We start from the raw sequence: 27,741 nt of genomic DNA on the forward strand, positions 1-27,741 counted from the left end.
ATGTCAGGTGAGTGCTTGGCATCATCCATACTCTCTGCTGAGGACAGGACTTTCAACCTACCTTCACATAAAGATGTGACCTACACGGTTTCATCATGCAAGAACATGGCTTTCCTCCTATGGATACATGAGATGAGGATGTCCACCATTCCCTTGGGTGAAGAAAGGACACTTCCTCTTTTATCAAAAGAACACAGTTCTCCCTTCCATCAGGTGAGGACAGGACCTTCATTTTCCAATTAATGAGAACACTGGATTCCAACTTCTGTTAGGGCACATGGCTCACATCTCCATGATGTTGCAACCTTCACCCTAACATCATGTGAGGATCCTGCATTCACAACACTCACATGACAATACTTACTTTATGACCAATCAGATGGACACAGAGCATTCAACCTTCCATCAGAAAAGACAGGGCATTCATCCTACCATCACCTGAAGGATACCACATTCACCCTTATTCAACTCAAGGAAAGGATCTCAAAATATCTTCATGTGAAGACACAGCATTCGCCTTTCTCTCACGTAAGGGCAAAGCTTTCCCCTACTGTCAATAAGGAGAAGAAATTTGGATTTCTTCAGCTGAGTACTGGGTAACAATTCCTCAGTCTGTACTGGACAATGTGTGTTCACATTTCCCTTTTACGAGGAGAGGGTATTCAAATTCCATAAGCTGACAGGACAGTGTTGGCTCTTCCATTCAGTGGTGACATAGATTACAACCATCTCTTAGTCCAGGAGATGGCATTCACTATCTCACAGGAGAGTTCCAGCAAATGCCTTTCAATCTGTAGGGGATGGGGGGGGGATAATTCAGCTTTCTCTCCAGTGAAGGCAGCACCTTTACTCTACTCTCAAGACTGTAAAGTCTGTTTATCATTCCAGCAGACAAACACATGGCATTCAAACTTCTATTACCTGATTACAGACCATTAGCAGCACCCTCACAGGACAAAATGGCCCTCACCCTTCCCTTACACGTGAAGAAGCCACCCCCCTTCCCTCTGTTGGGGTGAGAAAGGGGCATGTTCAATTCCACCAGCAGAGTACACAGAATTCACCCTCCCATCAGGAGAGCAAATGACGTTCACACTTCTGACAGTGAGGATTTGACCTTCTCTCCAATCATTTCTGCACACGGCATTTAACTCCCCATTCAATGAGGATATGGCATTCAAAATCCCATCATGTGAAGGCATGGGGTCCACCTTAGCATTACTGAATACACAGCATCCTGTCTACCATCACCTGACGATTTGGCAATCACATCTCATCAGGTGATGTAGGGACTTCACTCCATCTTCACACAGCATTCCTGTTAGTACTGCATTTGGACATGGCCTTCACCCCACCATCTGCTGAGAAGAAGGTGCTCACTATCCCTCACAGGAGCATGAAATGATTATCCTTGCATCAGTATAGTGTAGTCACCATTCTATCCAATGAAGTGAGGACATTCACTCTGCCATCATGTGAAGGCAGGATGTTAACACTACAGTTATGTGAGGAAAAGGCATTTACCCATCAAATAAGGAAGCTGCATTCACACTGCCTGGTTCAGGACATGCTATGAGGTTCACTTCCCTCAATGGCAGACACGGTGTGGCAACTTTCATAATTTTAGGACACAGCATTCATCTTACCTTCACTTGTGGACAGAGTTCCAACTGCTGCCAGGTGAGGATGGGACATTCAACTTTCTGGTAGGTGAGGACAAAGCTGACACTCACCTTATCATCTCATTAAGACACAGCATTATCCAAACAAGTGAGATCACAATCTTCAGCCTCCCAGACCCCAGGCCAAGAGTGCCTGAGTGGGTGAGCATCACAGAGGTGGGTGAGCATCACAGAGGTGGATGAGCATGTGACTACTGACCACCACACATTTACGACAGACACCCCGGGACCTCAGCTGGGTCCCAATATCAAGGGTGGCTCTTGGTGGCCAGCAGGCAGCACCCCCTGAGCTTCAGGTCTGTTCACAAACTGGCAGTTTGGTAAAACAGATGCTCAGGTCCCCTAGGTGTGGTTGGTCCACCAATGATTTAGTGGGACTCCCAATAAGCAGCACATGAACATTCAGGCTTCCAGATTCAGTTTCCAAGTGAACCTCCAAGAGCAGGCTCCAATCTTTGCCCCACAAGTGCTGTACCCAGGCAGCTTCTTATTTCTGGAAGGGAGTGGATGCAGGATGAAGGACCTGCACCAGGTCAGGCATCATCCACCTGCTGGGTTGGGTTGGCTCCATCCTCTCCTGCCCTAAGACTCAGCCTCAGACACTTGAGAGAAGTGGATGAGGCAGTTCTCCAGTTAGTGGAAACCCAGGAGGGACCCCTGTCCTGCAAGTACAGGGCCTGGCAGGGACCCTGGTATCCATGGGCATGGGAGGCTGTGGCTATCCCATGAACTCTCCTTCCAGGGTGAGTACAGCAAGCCCTGAAAGAGCTGAGGGGGAACGGTCCTGAGAAGTAGTCCTCCACCCAGGGGATGGGATGGGGCTGGGACCCCCTCAGCTACTTTCTCCCAGTGGGGGTCCCTACCATAGACCCAGATTGTGGCAATGCCTGAGAATCACCTGGTACTACCAGGGACACCTGGCTTCAGTCTTTCCTGAAACCCATACCCATTGGAGGGTCTACCTCCTCTACCTGCTCTCCTATACCATGACTATTGACCCATTTTCCCCAACCTCACCCCTCTTCAACAGTGACTGTATCTCCTGCATCCCAACCCTTCTTCATCCCAGGTCTTCTCAGAACCTCAAGCCCAACACCCTGCAAGGATCCCAACACCTACCTCATCCATGTTTCACGCTGGGGTGCTGACACATGGTCCTGAACACCCCTAAGCCACCATCCCATTTGGATGCCTGAACCACCTCCCCAGGACTCTCTCCTATTGCTGTCCTGGGACAATGGTGGGGACAGACACTGGGCCTGACTCTCCACAGGAGGCCCCAATTCATCTCCCAGCACAGAGTCGGGGCAGTTTGCCCCATGCTACAAACCTTTCCTGTGTGGGTCCTCCTTGGTGAGTCCCCACAGAAAGGTTCAGTACAAGTGGCCTCCTCTAGCTGCCCCTCACGTTCCCCCTTCTAGATGCTGCAGGTCTGCTTCCATGCCCCCACTGAACTCTTGGAAACCACATGGCTGAGGACCCAGACTCCTGCCCCATGTCCAGTTCTATTCTGGTCCACTCTCCCGAGTGGCTTAATAGGTCACTCTCATCATTGGCCTAACATAGTCCTGAGCCTGGAATGTGCTGGGGCTGGTGACAAGACCCAGACCCTTTGAAGAAACATCCTGTATCAAGAAAGGAGTTTCTGAAAACAGAACTTACCCTGAGATGAGGTGGGGAGATGAGCCACCGCAGTACAGGTTCCCAGACTCACTGCCAATAGGTGTAGGCAGGGTGGGGGGCTTGTTCTCCTCTTCCCAGGGCATCAGCAGCAGCCCTGCTTGCTCTTCCTGCTGCCAACAGAAGACCTGGGTTACAGGCCAGAGCCCCAAGGTACAGAACAGGACAGCCCTGCCCTCTCCTACAGACTGACAGAGCTCAGACTCTGTGAATGGGGGCCCATCAGGTGAGGATGACCCCATCTCTCCCAGGCAGATGCCTGGTCTGTACCCACTGAACCCTGCTAACAGCTGCTGCTCACTCTGAGGTCACCAATATCTCAAGTACACCCTACTTTCCAAGCTGCAAGACTGAAGTCCAAACCTGACACAGTGCTGAGGGCCACAGGGTGGCTTCCCCATGACTGTCCCTCAGATCACAGTGACTGACACTGCACAGTGAGACCAGTGGCACCCAATACCTAGAAAGCAGGAAGTGGTCTGGTCCAGAGGACATGGACAAAGGCAGGCCAGACTGGTCAGCCCCTGTACTTACCGAAAGCACTGGTCTGAAATCTGTCTACATTTGAATATGGCTGCTCTGCTCTAGAAAACAAACACAGGCCAGTTCCTCATCAGACACTGCTGTCCTCTAACTGCCAGGGGACAGGCAGGGAGGTGCTTGGTGATGGTGACACCATGAGTCTAGAGCCATGTCACAATGCCACCCTGCCAGATCAGCAGCATGGGGTCAGACTGATCAAGCCCCTGCATTTTCCAGTTCTCACAGAGGTGGGTCAGAGACCTCCCCAGGATCAGGTGAGAGCAGGTCTGTCACAGTTAGAACAGGAGCCCAGGTGTGCTTGCGCCCACTGTTCCCTGCATGCCAAGGTCTTGAGATTCGGTAGCCCTGCATTCTTCCTCCTATGACTCTTCTACAATCATACACATATACATATATGCTTATCTTTAAAGGCCTTTTCCTTCTTAATAAATGTGCTTCTTCCCAGGGTCTTTCTAGTATCTGTGTCCTGAACACTGCCTGACACAGATAGCAACCCTATTAGTAACAACAACTTAAAAATCTACAAAGCCCCCAACATTCTGCTATGAGCCTGCATGGCATTTTAGGCAATAAAGATGTCCTCCACAGTGGTTAGGAGCCAGGTGTCCTAGAGCAAGAAGAGTTGCTATCTGTCAGCCAGGCCACAAACCAGCATGTGACAGGAGAGGGTGTACCCAGAGTGAACTCCAATGTTGAGCCCTCTATGTTCAATGGAGGGAAGAGGTGGCACCAAGACAACACCAAGACTCTAGAGCCTGCCTGCCACCAACAGCCTTGGGACAGATGCCCATGAACATTGTGGAGCTCCTTCCTGGCAGATTCGGGGAGAGAGCTCTGGCAGCCCATTATTCTCAATAAAGAGGTCAGAGGAGGCTGGGCAGGGCCCAGGAAGCAAGCCTGGGATTCCACCCACTCTTGCCCAGTGAGGCAACACACACATCCAGAAACAATCCTTAACCAATACATGGGCACCCCCATCAGGTCACGTTGACACCCAGAATGAAACATCACAGTCACACCCCTATCAGCACGGCCCCACGTGCATCTGCTAAATCCATGCACCTTTGCAAAGAAGGCAGTGGCCAGCCATGCTCACTGCTCCTGCTCCACTGATGTGAACAACGCCACCCTGACATTGGTGGGGACAGGCTCCAGGCCTGGCTCCTCCATACCAGGCCCCATTTCTCCCAGCACAGAGACAGGGGCAGGTTGTCCCATGCTGCAAACCGCTCCCCTCAGCTTCTTCTCTAGATGCTGCAAGTCTGTCTCCATGCCCTCAGTGAACTGCTGGAGATCACCTGGCTGAGGATCCAGACTCCTGCCCCATTTCCACTTCTGTTCTGGTCCACTACCCAAGTGGCTTACTAGGTCACTTATTACTGGCCTACCACAGACCTGAGCCTGGAATGTGCTGGGGCTGGAAACAAGGTCCAGACCCTGTGCAGAAATGTCCTGTATCAAGAAAGGAGTTTCTCTCTCTCTGTGTGTGTGTGTATGTGTGTGTGCAAACTGCTGAAACCTTTACTTAGTATAGAGTTGGTGATTTTTGTGTACAAAGTTAATTGACAATGAATCTTAATGGAGAAGGGGACTGGCAAGGGAGGGGGGAGAAGGAGGGGTGGGTGTGGGTGGGAGAGCAGGTATGCTGGGAAGAAAACGTATATTCCTAAAGTTGCACTTATAAAACTTGCATTCCTTAAAAAACTAAATTAAAGGAAGGAAGGAAGGAAGGAAGGAAGGAAGGAAGGAAGGAAGGAAGGAAGGAAGGAAGGAAGAAGTTTCTGAAAACAGAACTTACCCTGAGATGAGGTGGGGAGATGAGTCACCACAGTGCAGGTCCCTAGCTTAACTGCAAATAGGTGTGTGTGTGCGGGGGGCTTGCCCTCCTCTTCTCAGGAAATCACCAGCAGCCTTGCTTGCCATTCCTGCAGACCACAGAAGACCAGGTTACAGGCCAGAGTCCCAAGGTACAGAATAGGACAGCCCTGCACTCTCCTGCAGACTGACGGAGTCCAGATTCTGTGAATGGGGGCCCACTAGGTGAGGACGACCAACACCTCCTCCAGGAGCTGCCTGTCTGTGCCCACTGATCCCTGGTAACAGCCATTGCTCACTCTGAGGCCACCAGTATCTCAAGTACACCCTACTGGTGCCTGCGCTGTGGCGCACTGGGTTAATGCCCTGGTCTGAAGTGCTGGCATCCCATATTGGCGCTTGTTTGAGACCCGGCTGCTCCACTTCTGATCTAGTTCTCTCCTATGGCGTTGGAAAGCAGTAGAAGATGGCCCAAGTCTTTGGGCCCCTGCACCCACATGGGAGTCCCGGGAGAAGCTCCTGACTCCTGGCTTTGGATTGGTGCACCTCCAGCCATTGTAGACAATTGGGGAGTGAAACATCAGATGGAAGTCCTCTCTCTCTCTCTCTCTCTCTCTCTCTCTCTCTCATGCTGCCTCTCCTCTCTCTGTGTCTAACTCTGAATTTCAAAGGAATAAAGAAATCTTAAAAAAAAAAAAAAAGTACACCACACTTTCCCAGCTGCAAGACTGAAGTCCAAACCTGACACAGTGCTGAGAGCCACAGTGAATGACAACTCCACAGTGAGACCAGTGGCACCCAACACCCAGGAACCAGGAAGTAGTCTAGTCCAGAGGGCATGGACAAAGCCAGGCCAGCTGGGGCATATGCACTTCCCCCACAAGCCAGAAAGAAGGAGCCTCATCCCCCAGCTTGGCACTGGGTATCCTCCAATGTGCCTGACTCCTGAAGGGAAGGGGTCTTCCCACCCAACTCCCAGGTGAGGCCCCACGGTGGGCCCACAGCAGGCCTGGCTGCCCCACCTGTGCTCAGAATTGACCCCAGTACAGACTCACACCAGGGGTGCATTCTCACCCACCATACTACATCACTGAGAGAAGTGAACGAGATGACCCTGGACACACTCAGCACACAATAGACACTGCTGAGTGTCCAGCTGCCATCACATGGGGCTGCCACTACTTCACAGCCATTGATTCCCACTCTGCAGGACAGGAAGAGGGCACCTCCCACTCACCTCTGCTGGAATCTGTTCACCTCTGCTGATGACAACTCTGGTCTAGAAAACCAACACAGGCCAGTTCCTCATCAGACACTGCTGTCCTCTAACTGCCAGGGGACAGGCAGGGTGGTACTTGGTGATGGTGACACCATGAGTCTAGAGCTGTGTCACAATGCCACCCTGCCAGCTCAGCAGCATGGGGTCAGACTACTCAAGCCCCTGCATTTTCCAGTTTGCACAGAGGTGTGTTCAGAGACCTCCCCAGGATCAGACAAGGAGGGCGGGTCTCTAGCAGGTGGACCAGGAACCCAGGTGTGCCTGCGCCCACTGTTCCCTGGATGCCAAGGTCCTGAGAATCTGCAGCCCTGCATTCTTCCTCCTATGACTCCTCTACAATCATACACATATACATATATGCCTGTGTTTAAAGGCCTTTTCCTTCTTAATAAATGTGCTTCTTTCCAGGGTCTTTCTAGTGACTGTGACCTGAACACTGCCTGACACAGGTAATAACCCAGTAATAACAAATTGAAAATCTACAAAGTCCTCAATATTCTGCTGTAGGCTTATATGGCATTTTAGGCAATAAAGACATCCTCCACTGTGGTTAGCAGCCAGGTCTCCCAGAGCAAGCAGAGCTGCTAATCTGTCAGCCAGGCCAGCTAAACTAAAACAGAAGACAGGAGAGAGCATGTGCCCAGAGTGAACCCCAATGCTGGGGGCTGAGCCTTCTGTCTTCAAGGGAGGGAAGAGGTGGTACCAGGACAACAGCCATGATTCTCCGTTGCCTGGGTAGCCACTGACAACCTTGGGACAGGGGCACCTGAACAGAATAGAGCGCCTGTGTTCCTTGTTACCCTCCCTGGCCTGAGCAGTTGCTCCAGGGTTTGCTGAAATCATTCGATACTCATAGTGTGGCAATAGCAGGTATAGTGTCTGTAAGTAGCTGATGGCACATCACTGTCCACACTGACAGACATGGGGATAGAGTTCTGGAAGCCCAGATGTCCCAGCAAAGAGGTCAGAGGAGGCTGGGCAGGGCCCAGGAAACAGAGCCTGGGATTCCACCTACTCTCATTTTGCGATGCAACACACTCACCCAGAAATGATCCTTAACCAATACATGGGCACCCCCCATCAGGTCAAGTTGACTCCCAGAATGAAACATCACAGTCACACCCCTGTCAGCATTACTACCATGTGCATTTGCTAAACTCAGGCACCATTTCTGAAGAAAGGCAGTGGCCAGCCATGATCACTACTCCTGCTCCACTGGTGTGCAACAAAGCCATGCTGACCCTCCCCACAGGAGAAGGCAAAGGCTGTGAGTGATGTTGGCTCTTCTCTCAAATGTCCTCAACTGCCTACTCCAGTGCACAGCAAGCAAAGCTCAAAAATCATGATATAAAGCCATAGTCTAAATCTAAGCCCAGCCATGTAGACAAGGTCACTTTTCCCCTTGGTTTTCACAGAGCTCACTGGTTATTCACGTAAACATTTCTGCTCACCCTGTTTTGTTCTAATAAAGGCGATCATTTTGACAGCATCATCACTGCAGAACATTCAGATCCTGCACAACAGGGCCACTATTATACCCATAGAGACAGGAGTTTCTCCCCTGTTGGTGGCATAGAATTTTCTACTCCTACGTCTACCTGGGATCAAGAAACATTCCCACATTGGTTAATCAAGGGTTGTTTTTCTAACCCTAAAAGAAAACAGAGATTTTGATGTGACTGGTGCCCCTGCAGCAGGGCCAACCCTTCTATGGTCACCTGTCCTGTCTTGATGTCACTTGGAGAGACAGGCTGGGTGCTCCCCCTATCTGGGAGCAGCAGAGAACATGCTTTGGTCTTGACCTTCCCAGCAGGCCTGGGCCATCCCAAGGCTGCTCCTGCTTGGCCGGAAGCACCACAGCCTCAGGACTCAGTGCTCAGGAGCCCCCAACACTCGGATGCCTCAGACCCAGAACTACATTCGGGGATCAGGTTGAACAGATGGGGCTCCCTGGTTCCCAAGCTGTCCAATTTTACCTGAAACCATATCATAAAACAAATCTCAAATGGATTGTGTATGATCCTAAATGATAATGTCAAACACTTCATAAAATGCCAATAAGCATGGTGACAGAAAATGTTCAAAGTCTGACAGCAGAGCCAGAAAATATAAAAGGCTACTTCATGGTACACAAGTTTTATACTTTTGAATGAGATTAAAAAATAAAAAACTAAAGGACAAATAATAAAAACAAGGCTAATAATCACAACCTGTATGGCAAAAATTCTGCGTTCTTGTCTAGGTTATTCTCAAGGTGGCTGTGGGAATTAAAAGCTATTTCTTTAGGGGCCGGGGTGCACGAGGTTCTAGTCCCAGGTGCTTCTCTTCCAGTCCAGCTCTCTGCTGTGGCCTGGGAAGCCAGTGAAGGATGGCCCAAGTGCTTGGGCCCTGCACCCCCATGGGAGACCAGGAGGAGGCACCTGGCTCCTGGCTTCAGATCAGCGTAGCTCTGGCCATTGCGGCCATTTGGGGAGTGAACCAACAGAAGGAAGACCTTTCTCTCTGTCTCTCTCACTCACTGTCTGTAACTCTACCTGTCAAATAAATTAAAAAAATCTTTTTTTAAAAAAACGCTACTTCATTTTCAGCACTTGTCAGTATGATGCGATTCAACCCAGCACCCTCAATGCCAGGCACCTAGAACTGCCATGAGAAGCCTAACCTATTGCATTCCCCTGAAAAACGAAGCAGTAGCTCCCCTGTATCCCACAGGATCTCCTTCCTTGGAATGAATGCACACCATGTACTGGGAAAGATACTCCAGAGCATTAGCTGTGGTTATCTTGAGGCTTGGGTGACTTACTTTTTCCTGTCTGTATTTTCTAAATTGAACACAATTTCCTTTGGGAAATAAGGGGAAGGGTAGTTATTAGGCCACATTCTTTTTTTTTTAAGATTTGCATTTTTTTATTTGAAAGGCAGAAAGAGAGAGAAGGAGAGAGAGAAAGAGAGAGAGAGAGAGAATGAATTATGAATCTTACATATACTCATTCACTCGCCAAATGGCCACAACAGCCAGGGTTGGGCCAGGCTGAAATCAGGAGCCAGGAGCTTCTTCCAGGTCTCCCCATGTGCAGGCAGGAGCCAAGCACTTGGGCCATCAGTGGCAATTTTCCAAGGTGCATTAGCAGGGAATTTCATTGGAAGTGGAGCCATAGGAACTGAAACTCAGCATGCAGGGGCGGAGCCAAGATGGCGGATAGTGAGGACGTGCGCCGATAGTCTGAGAAAATTTAGATTCATAAAAGTGGAATTACTGTAGCCTCAGGAAAAGACTCAAGAAAAAAACTGCAGAGGAAACGCTTCCGGATCTAGTGCATGTGACACAGAGGACCTACAGGGAGCCCACCGCATGGAAGCCCCGTCGCGGGAGCCGAGCCACAGAATCTCGCCAGCGCGGGAACAGGAGGTAAGACAAAAGCCACAGAAACCCAAGACATTAGTGGGGAAAGGCAGAGGCCTCTCTATCCACTTGAGCAAAACAAAGAGCAGGCACCATTTTACATATGTAAAGTGGCAAAGAGTACACAAACTCAGTAACTTTGGGTCTATGGTGAAACTTGAGAACACATTGAGGGCTGCATAAACTCTTTGTGTGGTCCCAGCGGTAGATCAAACAAATACTCACAGAGGCCAGATTTCAACTACATCTTAGTACAGGAAGCTTATAGAACCCCTAATAAACATGACCAAAAGAGATCCTCACCACGACATGTCCTAATCAAACTCACCACAGTGAAACATAAAGAAAAGATCCTAAAATATGCAAGAGAGAAACGCCAGATTACTCTTAGAGGATCTCCAATTAGACTCACAGCTGACTTCTCATCAGAAACCCTACAAACTAGGAGAGAATGGCAAGACATAGCCCAGGTACTAAGAGAGAAAAACTGCCAACCCAGAATATTATATCCTGCAAAGCTCTCATTTATGAATGAAGGTGAAATAAAGACCTTTCACAGCAAACAGAAATTGAAAGAATTTGTCGCCACTCATCCAGCCCTGCAAAAGATGCTTAAAGATGTGTTACATACAGAAACACAAAAACACGGTCACCAATATGAAAGAAGGTAAAGGAAGGAAACTTCACACCAAAAGATCACAGGAATCTCAAACCATATATTAGAAAATATCTTTGGCAAATGGCAGGGCAAAGTTATTCCTTCTCAATAGTCACATTGGATGTTAATGGCTTGAACTGTCCAGTTAAAAGACACCGATTGGCTGATTGGGTTAAGGAACAAAACCCATCTTTTTGCTGCTTACAAGAAACCCATTTATCCAACAACGATCCATACAGGCTGAAAGTGAAAGGCTGGAAAAAGATATACCATGCCAACAGAAATGAAAAAAGAGCGGGCGTATCCATCTTAATATCGGACAACATAAACTTTACCACAAAAACTGTTAGGAGAGACAAAGAGGGGCACTATATAATGATTAAGGGATCCATTCAACAGGAAGATATAACGATTATCAATGTATATGCACCTAATTACAGGGCACCAGCTTATTTAAAAGACTTGTTAAGGGACTTAAAGGGAGACTTAGACCCCAATACAATAGTTCTGGGGACTTCAATACTCCACTCTCAGAGATAGACAGAACAACAGGACAGAAGATCAACAAGGAGACAGTAGATTTAAATGACACTATAGCTCAAATGGATCTAACAGATATCTACAGAACATTTCATCCTACATCTAAAGACTTTACATTCTTCTCAGCAGTACATGGAACCTTCTCTAGGATTGACCACATACTAGGCCATAAAGCAAGTCTCAGCAAATTCAAAAGAATTAGAATCATACCATGAAACTTCTCAGACCATAAAGGAATGAAATTGGAAATTAGCAACTCGGGAATCCCTAGAGCACGTGCAAACACATGGAAATTGAACAACATGCTCCTGAATGAACAATGGGTCATAGAAGAAATTAAAAGAGAAATCAAAAATTTTCTGGAAGTAAATGAGGATAAAAGCACAACATACCAAAACCTATGGGATACAACAAAAGCAGTGTTAAGAGGAAAGTTTATATCCATAGGTACCTATATCAAGAAATTGGAAAGGCACCAAATAGATGAGCTTTCAAGTCATCTCAAGGATCTAGAAAATCTGCAGCAAACCAAACCCAAACCTAGTAGGAGAAGAGAAATAATTAAAATCAAAGAAGAAATCAACAGGATTGAATCCAAAAAAACATTACAAAAAATCAGCCAAATGAGGAGCTGGTTTTTTGAAAAAATAAACAAAATTGGTACCACATTGGCCCAACTAACTAAAAAAAGAAGAGAAAAGACCCAAATCAATATAATCAGAGGTGAAAATGGAAACATAACAACAGACACCACAGAAATAAAAAGAATCATCAGAAATTACTACAAGGACTTGTATGCCAGCAAACAGGGAAACCTATCAGAAATGGACAGATTCTTGGACACATACAACCTACCTAAATTGAGCCAGGAAGACATAGAAAACCTAAACAGACCCATAACTGACAGAGAAATTGAAACAGTAATAAAGGCCCTCCCAACAAAGAAAAGCCCAGGGCCAGATGGATTCACTGCTGAGTTCTACCAGACATTTAGAGAAGAACTAACTCCAATTCTTCTCAAACTATTCAGAGCAATCGAAAAAGAGGGAATCCTCCCAAATTCTTTCTATGAAGCCACCATCACCTTAATTCCTAAGCCAGAAAATGATGCAGCATTGAAAGAGAATTACAGAGCAATATCCCTGATGAACATAGATGCAAAATCCTCAATAAAATTCTGGCCAATAGAATGCAACAACACATTAGAAAGATCATCCACCCAGACCAAGTGGGAATTATCCCTGGTATGCAGGGATGGTTCAACATTCGCAAAACAATCAATGTAATACACTACATTAACAGACTGCAGAAGAAAAACCATATGATTCTCTCAATAGATGCAGAGAAAGCATTTGATAAAATACAACACCCTTTCATGATGAAAACTCTAAGCAAACTGGGTATGGAAGGAACATTCCTCAATACAATCAAAGCAATATATGAAAAACCCACGGCCTACATCCTATTGAATGGGGAAAAGTTGGAAGCATTTCCACTGAGATCTGGTACCAGACAGGGATGCCCACTCTCACCACTGCTCTTCAATATAGTTCTGGAAGTCTTAGCCAGAGCCATTAGGCAAGAAAAAGAAATTAAAGGGATACAAATTGGGAAGGAAGAACTCAAACTATCCCTCTTTGCAGATGATATGATTCTTAATTTAGGGGACCCAAAGAACTCTACTAAGAGACTACAGGAACTCATTGAAGAGTTTGGCAAAGTAGCAGGATATAAAATCAATGCACAAAAATCAACAGCCTTTGTATACACAGGCAATGCCACGGCTGAGGAAGAACTTCTAAGATCAATCCCATTCACAATAGCTACAAAAACAATCAAATACCTTGGAATAAACTTAACCAAGGACGTTAAAAATCTCCACGATGAAAACTACAAAACATTAGAGAAAGAGATAGAAAAGGATACCAAAAAACGGAGAAATCGTCCATGCTCATGGATTGGAAGAATCAATATCATCAAAATGTCTATTCTCCCAAAAGCAATTTATACATTCATTGCAATACCAATCAAGATACCAAAGACCTTGTTCTCAGATCTGGAAAAAATGATGTTGAAATTCATATGGAGACACAGAAGACCTCGAATAGCCAGAGCAATCTTGTACAACAAAAACAAAGCCGGAGGCATCACAATACCAGATTTCAGGACATACTACAGGGCAGTTGTTATCAAAACAGCATGGTACTGGTAAAGAAACAGATGGATAGACCAATGGAACAGAATAGAAACACCAGAAATCAATCCAAACATCTACAGCCAACTTATATTTGATCAAAGATCCAAATCTAATCCCTGGAATAAGGACAGTCTATTCAATAAATGGTACTGGGAAAATTTGATTTCCACGTGCAGAAGCTTGAAGTAAGACCCCTATCTTTCACCTTACCCAACATGGATTAAAGACTTAAATCTATGACCCGAAACCATCAAATTATTAGAGAACATTGGAGAAACCCTGCAAGATATAGGTACAGGAAGAGACTTCTTGGAAAAGACCCCAGGAGCACAGGGAGTCAAAACCAAAATTAACATTTGGGATTGCATCAAATTGAGAAGTTTCTGTACTTCAAAAGAAACAGTCAGGAAAGTGAAGAGGCAACCGACAGAATGGGAAAAAATATTTGCAAACTATACTATTGAAAAAGGGTTGATAACCAGAATCTACAAAGAAATCAAGAAAATCCACAACAACAGAACAAACAACCCACTGAAGAGATGGGCCAAGGACCTCAAGAGACATTTTTCGAAAGAGGAAATCCAAATGGCCAACAGACACATGAAAAACTGTTCAAGATCACTAGCAATCAGAGAAATGCAAATGAAAACCACAATGAGGTTTCACCTCACCCCGGTGAGAATGGCTCACATCCAGAAATCTACCAACAGCAGATGCTGGAGAGGATGTGGGGAAAAAGGGACACTAACCCACTGTTGGTGGGACTGCAAACTGGTTAAGCCACTATGGAAGTCAGTCTGGAGATTCCTCAGAAACCTGAACATAACCCTACCATACAACCCAGCCATCCCACTCCTTGGAATTTACCCAAAGGAAATTAATTTGGCAAATAAAAAAGCCATCTGCACATTAATGTTTATTGCAGCTCAATTCACAATAGCTAAGACCTGGAACTAACCCAAATGCCCATCAACAGTAGAATGGATAAAGAAATTATGGGACATGTACTCCATAGAATACTATACAGCAGTAAGAAACAATGAAACCCGGTCATTTGCAACGAGATGGAGCAATCTGGAAAACATCATGCTGAGTGAATTAAGCCAGTCCCAAAGAGACAAATATCATTTGTTTTCCCTGATCGGTGACAACTGAGCACCAAAGGGGAAACCTGTTAAATGAAATGGACACTATAAGAAACAATGAACTGATCAGCTCTTGTCCTGACTCTAGATGTACAATGTAATACTTTATCCTTTTTAGTATTTGTTGTTGTTGTTGTTGTTCTAGTACTAGTGGTTGAACTCTGTAATTAACACACAATTATTCTTAGGTGTTTAAATTTTAACTGAAAAGTGATCCCTGTTAAATTTAAGAGTGGAAAAAGAGAGGGAAGAGATGTACAATTGGAACATGCTCAATCGGACTTGCCCCAAATGGTGGAGTTAGAAATGTGACAGGGGATACCAGTACAATCCCATCAAGGTGGCATGTACCAATGCCATCTCACTAGTCCAAGTGATTAATTTCAGTTCACAATTGATGACTCTGATAGGTCTAAGAGTCAAAGGGATCACACAAACAAGACTAATGTCTACTAATACTAACTGACAAAACCAAAAAGGGAGAGAATGATCCATCATGGGAAGGGGGAGACACAGCAGACTCATAGAATGGCAGATGTCCTAAACAACACTCTGGCCTCAGAATCAGCCCTTAAGGCATTCGGATCTGGCTGAAGAGCCCATGAGAGTATCGTAGGCATGGAAAGCCAAGACACCATGGAAAAGAAAAAAAGAAGAAGACCTAAATGAAAGATCTCTGTGAGTGAGATCCCAGTGGAAAGAACGGGGCCATCAAAGAAGGAGGTACCTTTCTCCGAAGGGAGGAGAGAACTTCCACTTTGACTATGACCCTATCAGAATAAGATCAAAGTCAGCGAACTCTAAAGGCTTCCATAGCCCTGGCAACTCATGACTAGAGCCTTGGGAGATTACTGACGCCATGAACAGGAGTGTCAAATTGTTAAGTCAGCAACAGGAGTCACTGTGTACGTACATCCCATGTGGGATCTGTCCTTAATGTGTTGTCTAATGTGAAGTGATGCTATAACTAGTACTGAAACAGTATTTTTACACTTTGTGTCTCCCATACACTAGCTCATCCACAAACGCCCAAAACTCTTTCTGCTGGCCTGGACACAAGTCTTTAAGCCAACACCTGCAGCCTCCCCAGAGTGCATGTTAGCAGAAAGCTGGAATGGAGAGCACAGTCAGCAGTCAACACCAGTACCACCATGTGGAACGTCGGCATCTTAACCACGAGGGCAAAAGGCCCACTTCAGTCTTCTTAAGTAATACAGTCCTGTGTCCCTTAACAGCATGGGTGCACTCAGAAATGGGTTACTAGGCAATTGTGTCACCCTGTGAGCATCACAGAGTGATTCACACACACAGATGGATATGAGGTCCCTGGGCAACACCACCACATGAGTGACCATTTACATGGGACTTGTGCAGTCTGGCTACTTCCCCTTTACTTTTCTGAGGCTCTGTGTCCTTACTGGTGAAAGTTGAAAAATCGTTCAGCATTAAGAAAACCAAAACCATTGATAAATGTATGCCTAGCACCTAGCATGTGCTCAATAAATGGAACTAGAAGGCAATATCAATAATTAGCCATTAAAATTATATACTTCTATACTCATAACCAACTTCCCAACAAGCATTTAAACACTAGATAACACGGCATGATGTGCCAGAGCTGAGGACCTAACCTCTCTGAGGAGGGCTGGGGTTGGGGCTGTTTCACTCAACAACCTACCTGGCAGGTAGAAGCTTTAATAATTGCTTGTCAGATTGATAAAACAATAACATTCACACCTCATTTTCCTGCTACAAAGCTACTGCAAATACTAGATTCAAAATACCATTGAGTACCTGTTCTGTAAATTATACGAAAGATAAGAAGGAGAAGCTATACACCCTGCTCTAAAAGATCAGCTACACAATTCAAACAGTGTAATGCCTGTTTCAAATGGATGGCAAAGAAAAAAAAAAGAAATGTGAAAGAAACTCAAGTGCTTTGGAAGAAGAACCGTGTATGCACTTAGGCTATATTGCTCAGTGAGGGCAACAGGTGACAGGATAAGACATTACAGAATGTTTAGGATTCAAGTCAGTGAGAAGAGCAGGACATGATGGGTGAGGAGACTAGTCCACAGAACTGTATGGCGACACAAAGATGATGAGTTGGAGGCTTGGTCTGTGGGGACAAGTGAGAGCCAAGGTCAAGTCTAGGATGCTCTCCAGGGTCATGGGTTCCTTGCAGCCCAGAAACATCTTTCCGGTCCTCCACTGCATCCCTAATCCTTACATGGCATAAACCACTGGATTACCTATGAGGCAAGTGAACTGAGTCTCATCTTCCTACAACTCTCGGATGCACCAACTGCAGCAAAACACAGGGAACTGCTTTTGATTTTGTGTTATCCCACTTTTATAACATTCAGAATTTCTTGCACAGCAGCAGTTTAACTGCACAGGTGGTGGTGAGTGGTGCCTTTGTTAAAACTGTTATGAGCCTGGCTGTGCGATGCTATGGCAGAACCCCATTCTCCTACTGTGGCAGGTGTGCCCTGGCATTTCCAACACAGAGCCATGCAGGCTGTTTGGCGCCTACCTTATCATCTTTGGCTTCAAGTTGTTTAGCAGATTCTTGAATTCTCTGCAGCTCTGTGACTGTTGTTAGGGACCGATCGCATGGTTCCTTCTGATCCTTGATCTCCTGCTCCAGGTTGCAATGTAGAAATTCCTTCTCTTCTTTTGTGGGCAGCTCTTTCTTTTTGGCATGCAAAACCTCCTCACAGACTTCCTCATACTTTCTATTCAGATTGGCCAGTCTTTGATTTAAGATAGCAATATGTGCCTCCAAATCACTTTTCATTGCCTTGTGTTTAGACAAATCAACTACCTCTCTGGTTTCCAACTGTTTTAAGGCCTGCCGAGTCCTCTGAACCTCGATCTGGAATTTGGAGACGTCTTCAGTTCTACCTTGGATCTCCTCTTCCTTTTCTCTCAGACGCGCCTGGATGAGTCCAACCTCCTTCTCCAAAGTTCCCTTCACCTGCAAGAGCTTAGCCAGGGCCACAGAAGAGTTCTTCTGATTCTCCCTTCACATGGTCAGAATATTTTGAAAGTTCTGTTCATTGAAGTCTATTTCTGGCAGAACAAAGAAGGAAAACAGCTGTTACCTCAGGGCTCTATTTTCTTTCTTTCCCCATTCAACCCATCTAAACATAACACAGGAATATCAACTGTTGCAAAGCACATTTACTTCCTCTTTCTTTGTCTTTTGGCACATAATGTGCTCAAAACACCTGAAAGACAACAGAACTCTTAAATAAAAACCAGAACTTCAATTTTAAATGTACAAAAATTTCATAGAATTACATAAGATTTAACTTGTAATAAGAGATATGAATACTTAGTACTCTCACTGTAAATTCTAATATGTTCTTTCAGTTATAGAAATAGCAACCAAATGAACTGAGCTAGTAGGATACTTCAAGAAAACATGGGGCATCTCAGAATAAAGAGAGAAGTTCCATCTCTCAGTCAGGATAGACTAGTATTTAGTACACATCTGAGTACACCACGTGATTGATGTCTTGTCCGCTCTATTAAGAGTGTTGCAATAAAATGGATTATAACTAAATGTCTTGGGGCCGGCACTGTGACTTAACAGGCTAATCCTCTGCCTTGCGGCACCGGCACACCGGGTTCTAGTCCCAGTTGGGACGCCGGATTCTATCCCGGTTGCCCCTCTTCCAGGCCAGCTCTCTGCTATGGCCCGGGAAGGCAGCGGAGGATGGCCCAAGTCCTTGGGCCCTGTACCCACTTGGGAGACCAGGAGAAGCATCTGGCTCCTGGCTTCGGATCAGTGCGATGCGCCAGCCGCAGCGGCCATTGGAGGGTGAACCAACGGCAAAGGAAGACCTTTCTCTCTTTCTCTCTCTCTCTATCCACTCTGCCTGTCATAAAAAAAAAATAAATAACTAAACGTCTTGGTAAAAGAGTTCAAAGATGAGAATGTGCAATCATGAAAGATTAGACTTCCCTTTTTTTATTCTTCCCATATGACCTTTACAGGTACTGACTCTGATGAAGGCTATGTGCTATGAATAAATCTTATTAATGGGCAGGGTTATTGACTTTAATCTGAACTGAGTTCCTTCAGATCAAGAAAATGGACATTGTGAAATAATGTCCCAGACATGGTTTGCTTCTACACTCTCTTTGAGCTTACCAGTGACCATTAGGCTAGACTACTATAATTTACCAACAAATTGCTAACACGGCTTCATGACTTCCATATATGTTTTAATACAATCAAATATCTATCAAATTACATACTGGTCAGAGAATAACCATTCTCTCAATTCACAATTTTCCATCTTAAAGATATTTTAGGCATCATACTGGCTAAGTCACCCTACATACAAATGAAGGTATGATTGAAAATAAAGCCAAAATAATTATCTGTTATACAGACTATTGGAAGGTGCTGAAAATGAAAACCTTGAATCTACTGGAAAGCAAAAAGAAGCAGATAAAAAGGGAAGAAAATTAGGTCACACTCCCTCTGGAAAGCTTTCTTAATTTTCACAAGAATTTCCAAAACACTGAAAAGGCCAAAACATTTTTTTTTATCATTTGTACTTGGCTTCCTACTTATTTGGACATATATGAAGCATTAACAGGAACAGAGGAAAATAAACTGCGAAGAAAACCATTTTTAAAATTGTTTATCCCTGGCTTCCCATTTATATGGGCAAATATGAAGCAATAATAGATCACTGTTGGAGAAAGGAGGCTTACTACCAAAGACAACAACATTGCAATTCTGTTCACTTACTTAAAATCACTATAATCATAAACATCCTGGAGGGCACCAGAAACAGCACCACTTTTCTTCAAAACAAGAAGGTAAGACCCACTTTGATAATGCAACCTTACTCACATACTTAATTCTAGATTCAATGCTGCTGCTTCTTTTTATAAAGAAACAAGTATTTTCTTTCATTTTTTTCATTTATTAAACTTTTCTTTAATGAATATACATTTCCAAAGTACAGCTTATGGGTTACAATGGCTTCCCACCCCTCCCATAACTTCCCTCCCACCCACAACCCTCCCCTTTCCTGCTCCCTCTCCCCTTCCATTCACATCAAGATTCATTTTCAATTCTCTTTATATACAGAACATCAGTTTAGTATATATATTAGGTAAAGATTTCAACAGTTTGCCCCCATATAGCAACACAAAGTGAAAAAAAATACTGTTGGAGTACTAGTTACAGCATTAAATAACAGTGTACAGCACATTAAAGACAGAGATCCTACATAATATTTTTTAAAAAAATTAATTTTCTATGCCATTTCCAATTTAACACCAGGTTTTTTTTTTCATTTCCAATTATCTTCATAAACAGAAGATCGATTCAGTATATAATTAGTAAAGACCTCATCAGTTTGCACCCACACAGAAACACAAAGTGTAAAAATACTGTTTCAGTACTAGTTATAGCATCACTGTGCATCAGATAACACATTGAGGACAGATCCCACATGGGATGTAAGTACACAGTGACTCCTGTTGCTGACTTAACAATTTGACACTCCTGTTCATGGCGTCAGTAATCTCCCAAGGCTCTAGTCATGAGTTGCCAGGGCTATGGAAACCTTTAGAGTTCGCTGACTTTGATCTTATTCTGATAGGGTCATAGTCAAAGTGGAAGTTCCCTCCTCCCTTCAGAGAAACGTACCTCCTTCTTTGATGGCCCCGTTCTTTCCACTGGGATCTCACTCACAGAGATCTTTCATTTAGGTCTTCTTCTTTTTTTTTTCCATAGTATCTTGGCTTTCCATGCCTACAATACTCTCATGGGGTCTTCAGCCAGATCCGAATGCCTTAAGGGCTGATTCTGAGGCCAGAGTGTTGTTTAGGACATCTGCCATTCTATGAGTCTGCTGTGTATCCCGCTTCCCATGTTGGATCCTTCTCTCCCTTTTTTATTCTATCAGTTAGTATTAGCAGATACTTGTCTTGTTTGTGTGATCACACAGACAAGTGTCTTTCATTTTTTTTAAATTAAAAATTTACCAATATTACCAGCAATTCAGTCATATTCACTTTAACTTGTTTAAGAAGCAGGGAGAGGAAGAGGGAAAGAGGGGAAGAGAGAGAGTGTGAGTGTGTATGTGTGTGTGTGTCTAACTTCCATCTGCTTGTTCACACCCAAAAATGACCATAACGGCTGGGGTAGGGCAGACCAAACCCAGGAGCTTCTTCTGGGTCTCCCACTCAGGTGCAGGAACCCAACCATTATGGTCATATCTGCTGATTTCCTAGGCACACTAGCAGGAAGCTGGATTGGAAGTGGAGCAGCTGGGACTCCATACTATCTCCATTGCCTTGTAGGGTCTGCAGTGGCCAGAAGTTACAGTGAGGAGCCAGAGCCAGGCATTGAACCCAGACACTCTAATATGAGACTCAAGTGTCATAATTGGCATCTTAATCACCAAGACAAATGGAAGACATTACTAATGCTTATTAATCTAACAAATATGTGACTTCAGACAATGAAATACTGAAATTTAAGGTCTAATGAGTAAACTTAAGGAGTGGACCATAACAGATCAAGAACCACAGGCACCTCTCTGTGAGCACCATTTAGGGGTTGACAGACATTTTCTATAACAGACTACCCAGTAAGCATTGTAGGTTTTGCAGACCATGTTCTCTTTGAAAACACTCCACTCTGCCACTATATAGTGAAAACTGCCATTGACCCTATGTAATGAATAAACATCATTTTGTCCCATTAACATTTTTTTTTACAAAAATAGGCATTAGTCCATAGTTTGCCAACCATTGTAGGGGTTTAATTATCTTCAGCCAAAATTACCTTGTTAAATAGCTTTGATCAAGATAACCTATGGTTGACTTAACCTAAGATCTCCTAGGCAGTATTTTACATTCATATTCCACTATCCTTACAACAGTATTATGTATGGGGGCTAATTAAATTTTGTGTCAACTTGGCTTGCCAGTGGTACCCAGATGTTGATTAAACATGATCCTTGATGCTACCAGGAATGTATTTTATAGCTGTGATGAGCATCTAATTAGTTGACCTGAGGTAACAGAAATCACACTCTGCAAGGTAGTAGGGCTCATTCCACCACTGGAAGCTCTAAGAGTAAAAACCAAGGAATCTCAAAGTAGAAGGGATTGTGCAACAAGATTGTACCACAGAAATCCTGCCTGAGTACCCAGGCAACTCTACAAATCATGCTCATATCTTCATCCATAATTACATTTATCCTATGAGTTCTATTTTTCTGGGATTTCTGATAGATATAGTAAATTCAGACAGCATGCCTTGGGGCAGGAGCTGCAGTGTAGGATGAAAAGCTGCAGTGCTGGCATCCCATATGAGTGCCGGTTCAAGTCCTAGCTGTTCCGCTTTTGATTGAGCTCTCTGCCACGGCCTGGGAAAGCAGTAGAAGAGGGCCCAAGTCCTTAGGCACCTGCATGGTAGACCAGAAGAAGCTCCTGGCTCCAGGCTTCAGATCCACCCAGCTCCAGCCATTGGAGTTGGTGGAAGATCTGTCTCTGTCTCCCTCTCTCTGCCACTCTCTCCCCCTGTGTGTGTGTGTGTTTAACTCTGCCTTTCAAATAAATCTTTTTTTAAAAAAGACAGGGGCTGGCACTGTGGCGCAGCAGGTTAATGCCCTGGCCTGAAGCAGTGGCATGCCATATGGATACTGGTTCAAGACCCAGCTGCTCCACTTCTGATTCACCTCTCTGCTATGGCCTGGAAAAGCAGTAGAACATGCCCCAAGTCCATGAGCCCCTGCATCCACATGGGAGACCCAGAAGAAGCTCCTGGCTCCTGGGGCCAGTGCTGTGGCACAACAGGTTAACGCCCTGGCCTGAAGCACTGGCATCCCATATGGGTGCTGGTTCGAGACTCAGCTGCTCCACTTCTGATCCAGCAATCTGCTGTGGCCTGGGAAAGCATAGACAATGGCCCAAGTTCCTAGGACCCTGTACCCATGTGAGAGACCTGGAAGAAGCTCTTGGCTCCTTGCTTCAGATTGATTGCAGGCAACTGGTGAGTGAAACATCAGGTGGAAGACCCCTCCCTCCCTCTCTCTCTTTCTCTCTCTCTCTCTGCCTCTCCTCTCTCTGTGTAACTCTGACTTTCAAATAAATGAATCTTTAAAAAAAAAAAAAAACAGGAAGCTCCTGGCTCCTGGCTTCGGATTAGCGCAGCTCTGGCCATTGTGGCCAATTGTGGAGTGAATCATCAGATGGAAGAGCTCTCTCTCTCTCTCCCTCTCCCTTTCCACTCTCTGTGTAACTGACTTTCAAATAAAAATAAATAAATCTTTAAAAAAAGACAACAAGCACTTTTCAAAAATATTTATTTATTTCAAAGTGTTACAGATAGGGAGGGAAACACACAACAAAATCTTCCATCCACTGGTTCACTCCACAAATGGTAACAATGGATAGAGCTGGGCCAGGTTAAAGCCAAGAGCTTCTATCCTCGTCTCTCACGTGGGTGGCAGGGGCCCAAAGACTTGGGCCATCTTCTGCTGTTTCCCCAGGTGCATTAGCAGGGAACTCAATTGGAAGTGTAGCAGCTAGGACTTGAACTTGCACAAATATGGGATACTGGCTTTGAAGCGGTGGCTTAACCCATTAGGCTGTCACAATGCTGGCACCAGCATGCCCTCTTTTGAACATCATACATAACTAACAGAAAGTTGTGGTAGACTGTATTATTATTTGAAATTATTCACTCCCTATTTCCTGGAGAGGTGATTATACACATCCATTTATAATTAGGGGACTTGTTCATTTCACAAAGCTAGTTCAAGTCCTGGCTACTCTACTTCTTTCCAGCTCCTTGCTAATGGCCTGGGAAAGCAGAAGATGGCCTGAGTATTTGGGCCTTTGCCAACCATGTGGAAGACCTGGATGAAGCTCTGGATTCTGGTTTCAGCCTGGCCCAGCCCCAGCTATTGCAGCCATATGCAGAAAGAACCAGCAAATGGAAGACTTCTCTGTCTCTTCCTCTCTCTATATAAATCTGACTTTCAAATAAGTAAAAAAGTAAATCTTTTAAAAATGAGGTAATTCAATGTGAAGATTGGAAAATAAAAGGCATGCTTTCACTGTCATCAACAGCATCTGATAAAACATTGTTAGAAAGAAAGATTACCTGGGAAAAGTGTTCCTCTTTTCGTGTAATGATAAAAAAGAAATGAGAGAAACCTGGAATTCCTGTACTCGAAAAGTAGAGACTTGCAGTGATGCGCTATCTCTCAAAGGTACAGCAGTATTTCAAAGGCCAACTCAGAAACTCGAGGCAAAGATCAACTCACAGGTGTGACTGTTGTGCTGTGGAATACCTGTGAAATAACACTGCATCTAATAAACACTTTCAGTGGAACCAAGGGCTTTAAGAGGAATCCCCCTACACAATAGCACAGACACCTCAAGGAGCAATTTAAAGACATCCATTCCAAAGTGTCTGGGCAAAAATACTTATTTCTTCTTCAGAGAAACAGCAAAGGAGCAACTGCCAACCCAGTGTTGAATAAGAGACAGGGAAGCAGGGCTGGGACTAGGGGGAGGGGAATGAAGAGCCTGTTGGGGCCAGGAAACGGGTCTGAATGTGAGACTTACAAGGGGAAGAATCTGCTGTTGGACCTGAAGAGCAGCCTGATTCTGTGTCCTAAGGTCTGTCCTGTGCCAGCCTCAGCAGTCACACCTTCCTCTTCTTCACCTCTGTGTCCTTTCAAGATCCATGGAGCCTGGCTGTGTTGCTGCAGTGATGCTACCATACAGGTTGCAGAGACACAAGGATGTAAGCCATCGCCACCAACTCCAAGGCTGAGATTAGCAGGAAGCTGAAATCAGGAGCAGAGCCAGACTCACACTTGGCAGGTCCCCTGATATGGGACATACGTACCCAAGCAGCATCTTGAACATGAGGGCAAACACCCACCCCTACTGTGAGGCAGACATCTGCAATAACTCAAAGTCAACATCTCAGAATAAATGAGCTCAAGAAAGTTCTTAGAAGAAACAAACAATGTGAGCTAACAAGAGCAAGGAACAATGCTCACTTCCACACCCTTGAGGAGACAGTATCAACTGGTACAACCATTGTACAAAATAATGTGAACATATCAATAAAGCTCAATACATACACATACTATAACCCCAAAATTCTACACCTTCAACTAACTCCTAGAATAATCCTCACACATGTTAGCAAGGTGCAATGCACAAAAATGCCTATCATAGTTCAATTTAACGTTGAAAATAAGAAAACAAGAATAGAAATGATAACCACTACATTCACAATGACGGTTTTACCTTTTAATAGCACAGGAAACACAGCAGGCTTCGGTTCATGCAATACCTCACTGAGTGGGGCTGTGAGTGCCTAAGTGTTTTTATATTGTGCTTTACATGGTACGCGTGTTAGAAACATTTCCTAACTTAGAGGAAAACAAGAAAATAGAGTAAAACAGAAATAAATAATAAAATGGTAGAAATGATAAATCTATGATAAAAATTAAGAAACATGAACAGAAAGCTAACATGGAGAAAAATTTTAAAGAATCACACTAATAAATCATTTACAGGGAGGCCTGTGTTGTGGCACAATGGGTTAAGTGAACATCTGCAGCACTGGCATCCCATTTTTGTGGGTGGCAGCTCAAGTCCTGGCTGCTCCATTTCAGATCCAGCTCTCTGCTATGGCCAGGAGAGCAGTGGAGGATGGTCCAAGTGCTTGGCCCCTGTACCCACATGGGAGACCCAGAAGAGGCTCTTGGCTCCTGGCTTTAGCCTGGCTCAGAATGGGCAGTTGTGTCCATTTGGGGAGTGAACCAGCAAGTAGAAGACCTCTCTCACTCTCTGTAACTCTGCCTTTCAAATAAATGAAATAAATAATTTACAAAGAACATCAATCAAAAATATTAGGGGCCAATATTGTGGCTTAGCACCATTTACAAAGCCAGCATCCCATTTTGGAGTGCCAGAGTTCCTATCCCATCTACTCCACTGCCAGTACATCTTTCTGCTAACGTGCTTGAGAAGGTAGTGGAAAACTATCAAACACCTGGGCCCCTGCACCCAAGTGGGAGACCAGTTCTGGTTTGGTCAAGACAAATTTGCTGAGGCCATTTGAGAAGTAAACCAGAGGATGGAAGATCTCTCTGTGTATTTCTCCTTCTTTTCCTGTTATTCTGCCTTAACATAAAGAAATTCTTAAAAAACAATAAATTCTAAATTTTGAATACATTATTTCCCAGAAAAAATACAAAGTATCAAAATGAATCAAGAATATTTGAAAACCAGAATTTGTCGCCACTCGTCCAGCCCTGCAAAAGATGATTAAAGATGTGTTACATACAGAAACACAAAAACACGGTCACCAATATGAAAGAAGGTAAAGGAAGGAAACCTCACAGCAAAAGATCACAGGAATCTCAAACCATATATTAGAAAATATCTTTGGCAAATGGCAGGGCAAAGTTATTTCTTCTCAATAGTCACATTGAATGTTAATGGCTTGAACTGTACAGTTAAAAGACACCGATTGGCTGATTGGGTTAAGGAACAAAACCCATCTTTTTGCTGCTTACAAGAAACTCATCATTCCAACAAAGATGCATACAGACTGAAAGTGAAAGGCTGGAAAAATATATACCATGCCAACAGAAATGAAAAAAGAGCGGGCGTATCCATCTTAATATCAGACAACATAAACTTTACCACAAAAACTGTTAGGAGAGACAAAGAGGGGCACTATTTAATGATTAAGGGATCCATTCAACAGGAAGATATAACGATTAAAAATGTATATGCACCTAATTACAGGGCACCAGCTTATTTAAAAGACTTGTTAAGGGAGTTAAAGGGAGACTTAGACCCCAATACAATAGTACTAGGGGACTGGAATACACCACTCTCAGAAATAGACAGATCAACAGGACAGAAGATCAACAAGGAGAAAGTAGATTTAAATGACACTATCGCCCAAATGGATCTAACAGATATCTACAGAACATTTCATCCTACACATAAAGAATTTACATTCTTCTCAGCAGTACATGGAACCTTCTCTAGGATTGACCACATACTAGGCCATAAAGCAAGTCTCAGCAAATTCAAAAGAATTAGAATCATCCCATGCAGCTTCTCAGACCACAAAGGAATGAAATTGGAAATTGGCAACTCGGGAATCCCTAGAGCACGTGCAAACACATGGAAATTGAACAACATGCTCCTGAATGAACAATGGGTCATAGAAGAAATTAAAAGAGAAATCAAAAATTTTCTGGAAGTAAATGAGGATAACAGCACAACATACCAAAACCCATGGGATACAACAAAAGCAGTGTTAAGAGGAAAGTTTATATCAATAGGTGCCTACATCAAGAAATTGGAAAGGCACCAAATAGATGAGCTTTCAAGTCATCTCAAGGATCTAGAAAATCTGCAGCAAACCAAACCCAAACCCAGTAGGAGAAGAGAAATAATTAAAATCAAAGAAGAAATCAACAGGATTGAATCCAAAAAAACATTACAAAAAATCAGCCAAACGAGGAGCTGGTTTTTTGAAAAAATAAACAAAATTGACACCCCATTGGCCCAACTAACTAAAAAAAGAAGAGAAAAGACCCAAATCAATAGGATCAGAGATGAAAAGGGAAACGTAACAACAGACACCACAGAAATAAAAAGAATCATCAGAAATTACTACAAGGACTTGTATGCCAGCAAACAGGGAAATCTATCAGAAATGGACAGATTCTTGGACACATACAACCTCCCTAAATTGAGCCAGGAA

General features: G+C 44.3%; 1 protein-coding gene across 1 annotated transcript in view; it reads right to left on the reverse strand.

The window, feature by feature from the left end:
- Positions 1–3,233: 3,233 nt before the first annotated feature.
- Positions 3,234–27,741, reverse strand: part of LOC133770635 (uveal autoantigen with coiled-coil domains and ankyrin repeats protein-like) — a 37,652-nt gene continuing 13,144 nt past the window's right edge. Inside the window, exons 2-4 of the mRNA XM_062206684.1 lie at positions 17,479–17,968; positions 5,704–5,830; positions 3,234–3,475 (exon numbers count right to left, since the gene is read on the reverse strand). Of these exons, the coding sequence (XP_062062668.1) occupies positions 5,798–5,830; positions 17,479–17,968 (523 nt within the window). The 3' untranslated portion in view covers positions 3,234–3,475; positions 5,704–5,797. The remainder of the gene's footprint in view (positions 3,476–5,703; positions 5,831–17,478; positions 17,969–27,741) is intronic.

The sequence above is a fragment of the Lepus europaeus genome, chromosome 11 (assembly GCF_033115175.1).
Source record: "Lepus europaeus isolate LE1 chromosome 11, mLepTim1.pri, whole genome shotgun sequence".
NCBI lineage: Eukaryota > Metazoa > Chordata > Mammalia > Lagomorpha > Leporidae > Lepus > Lepus europaeus.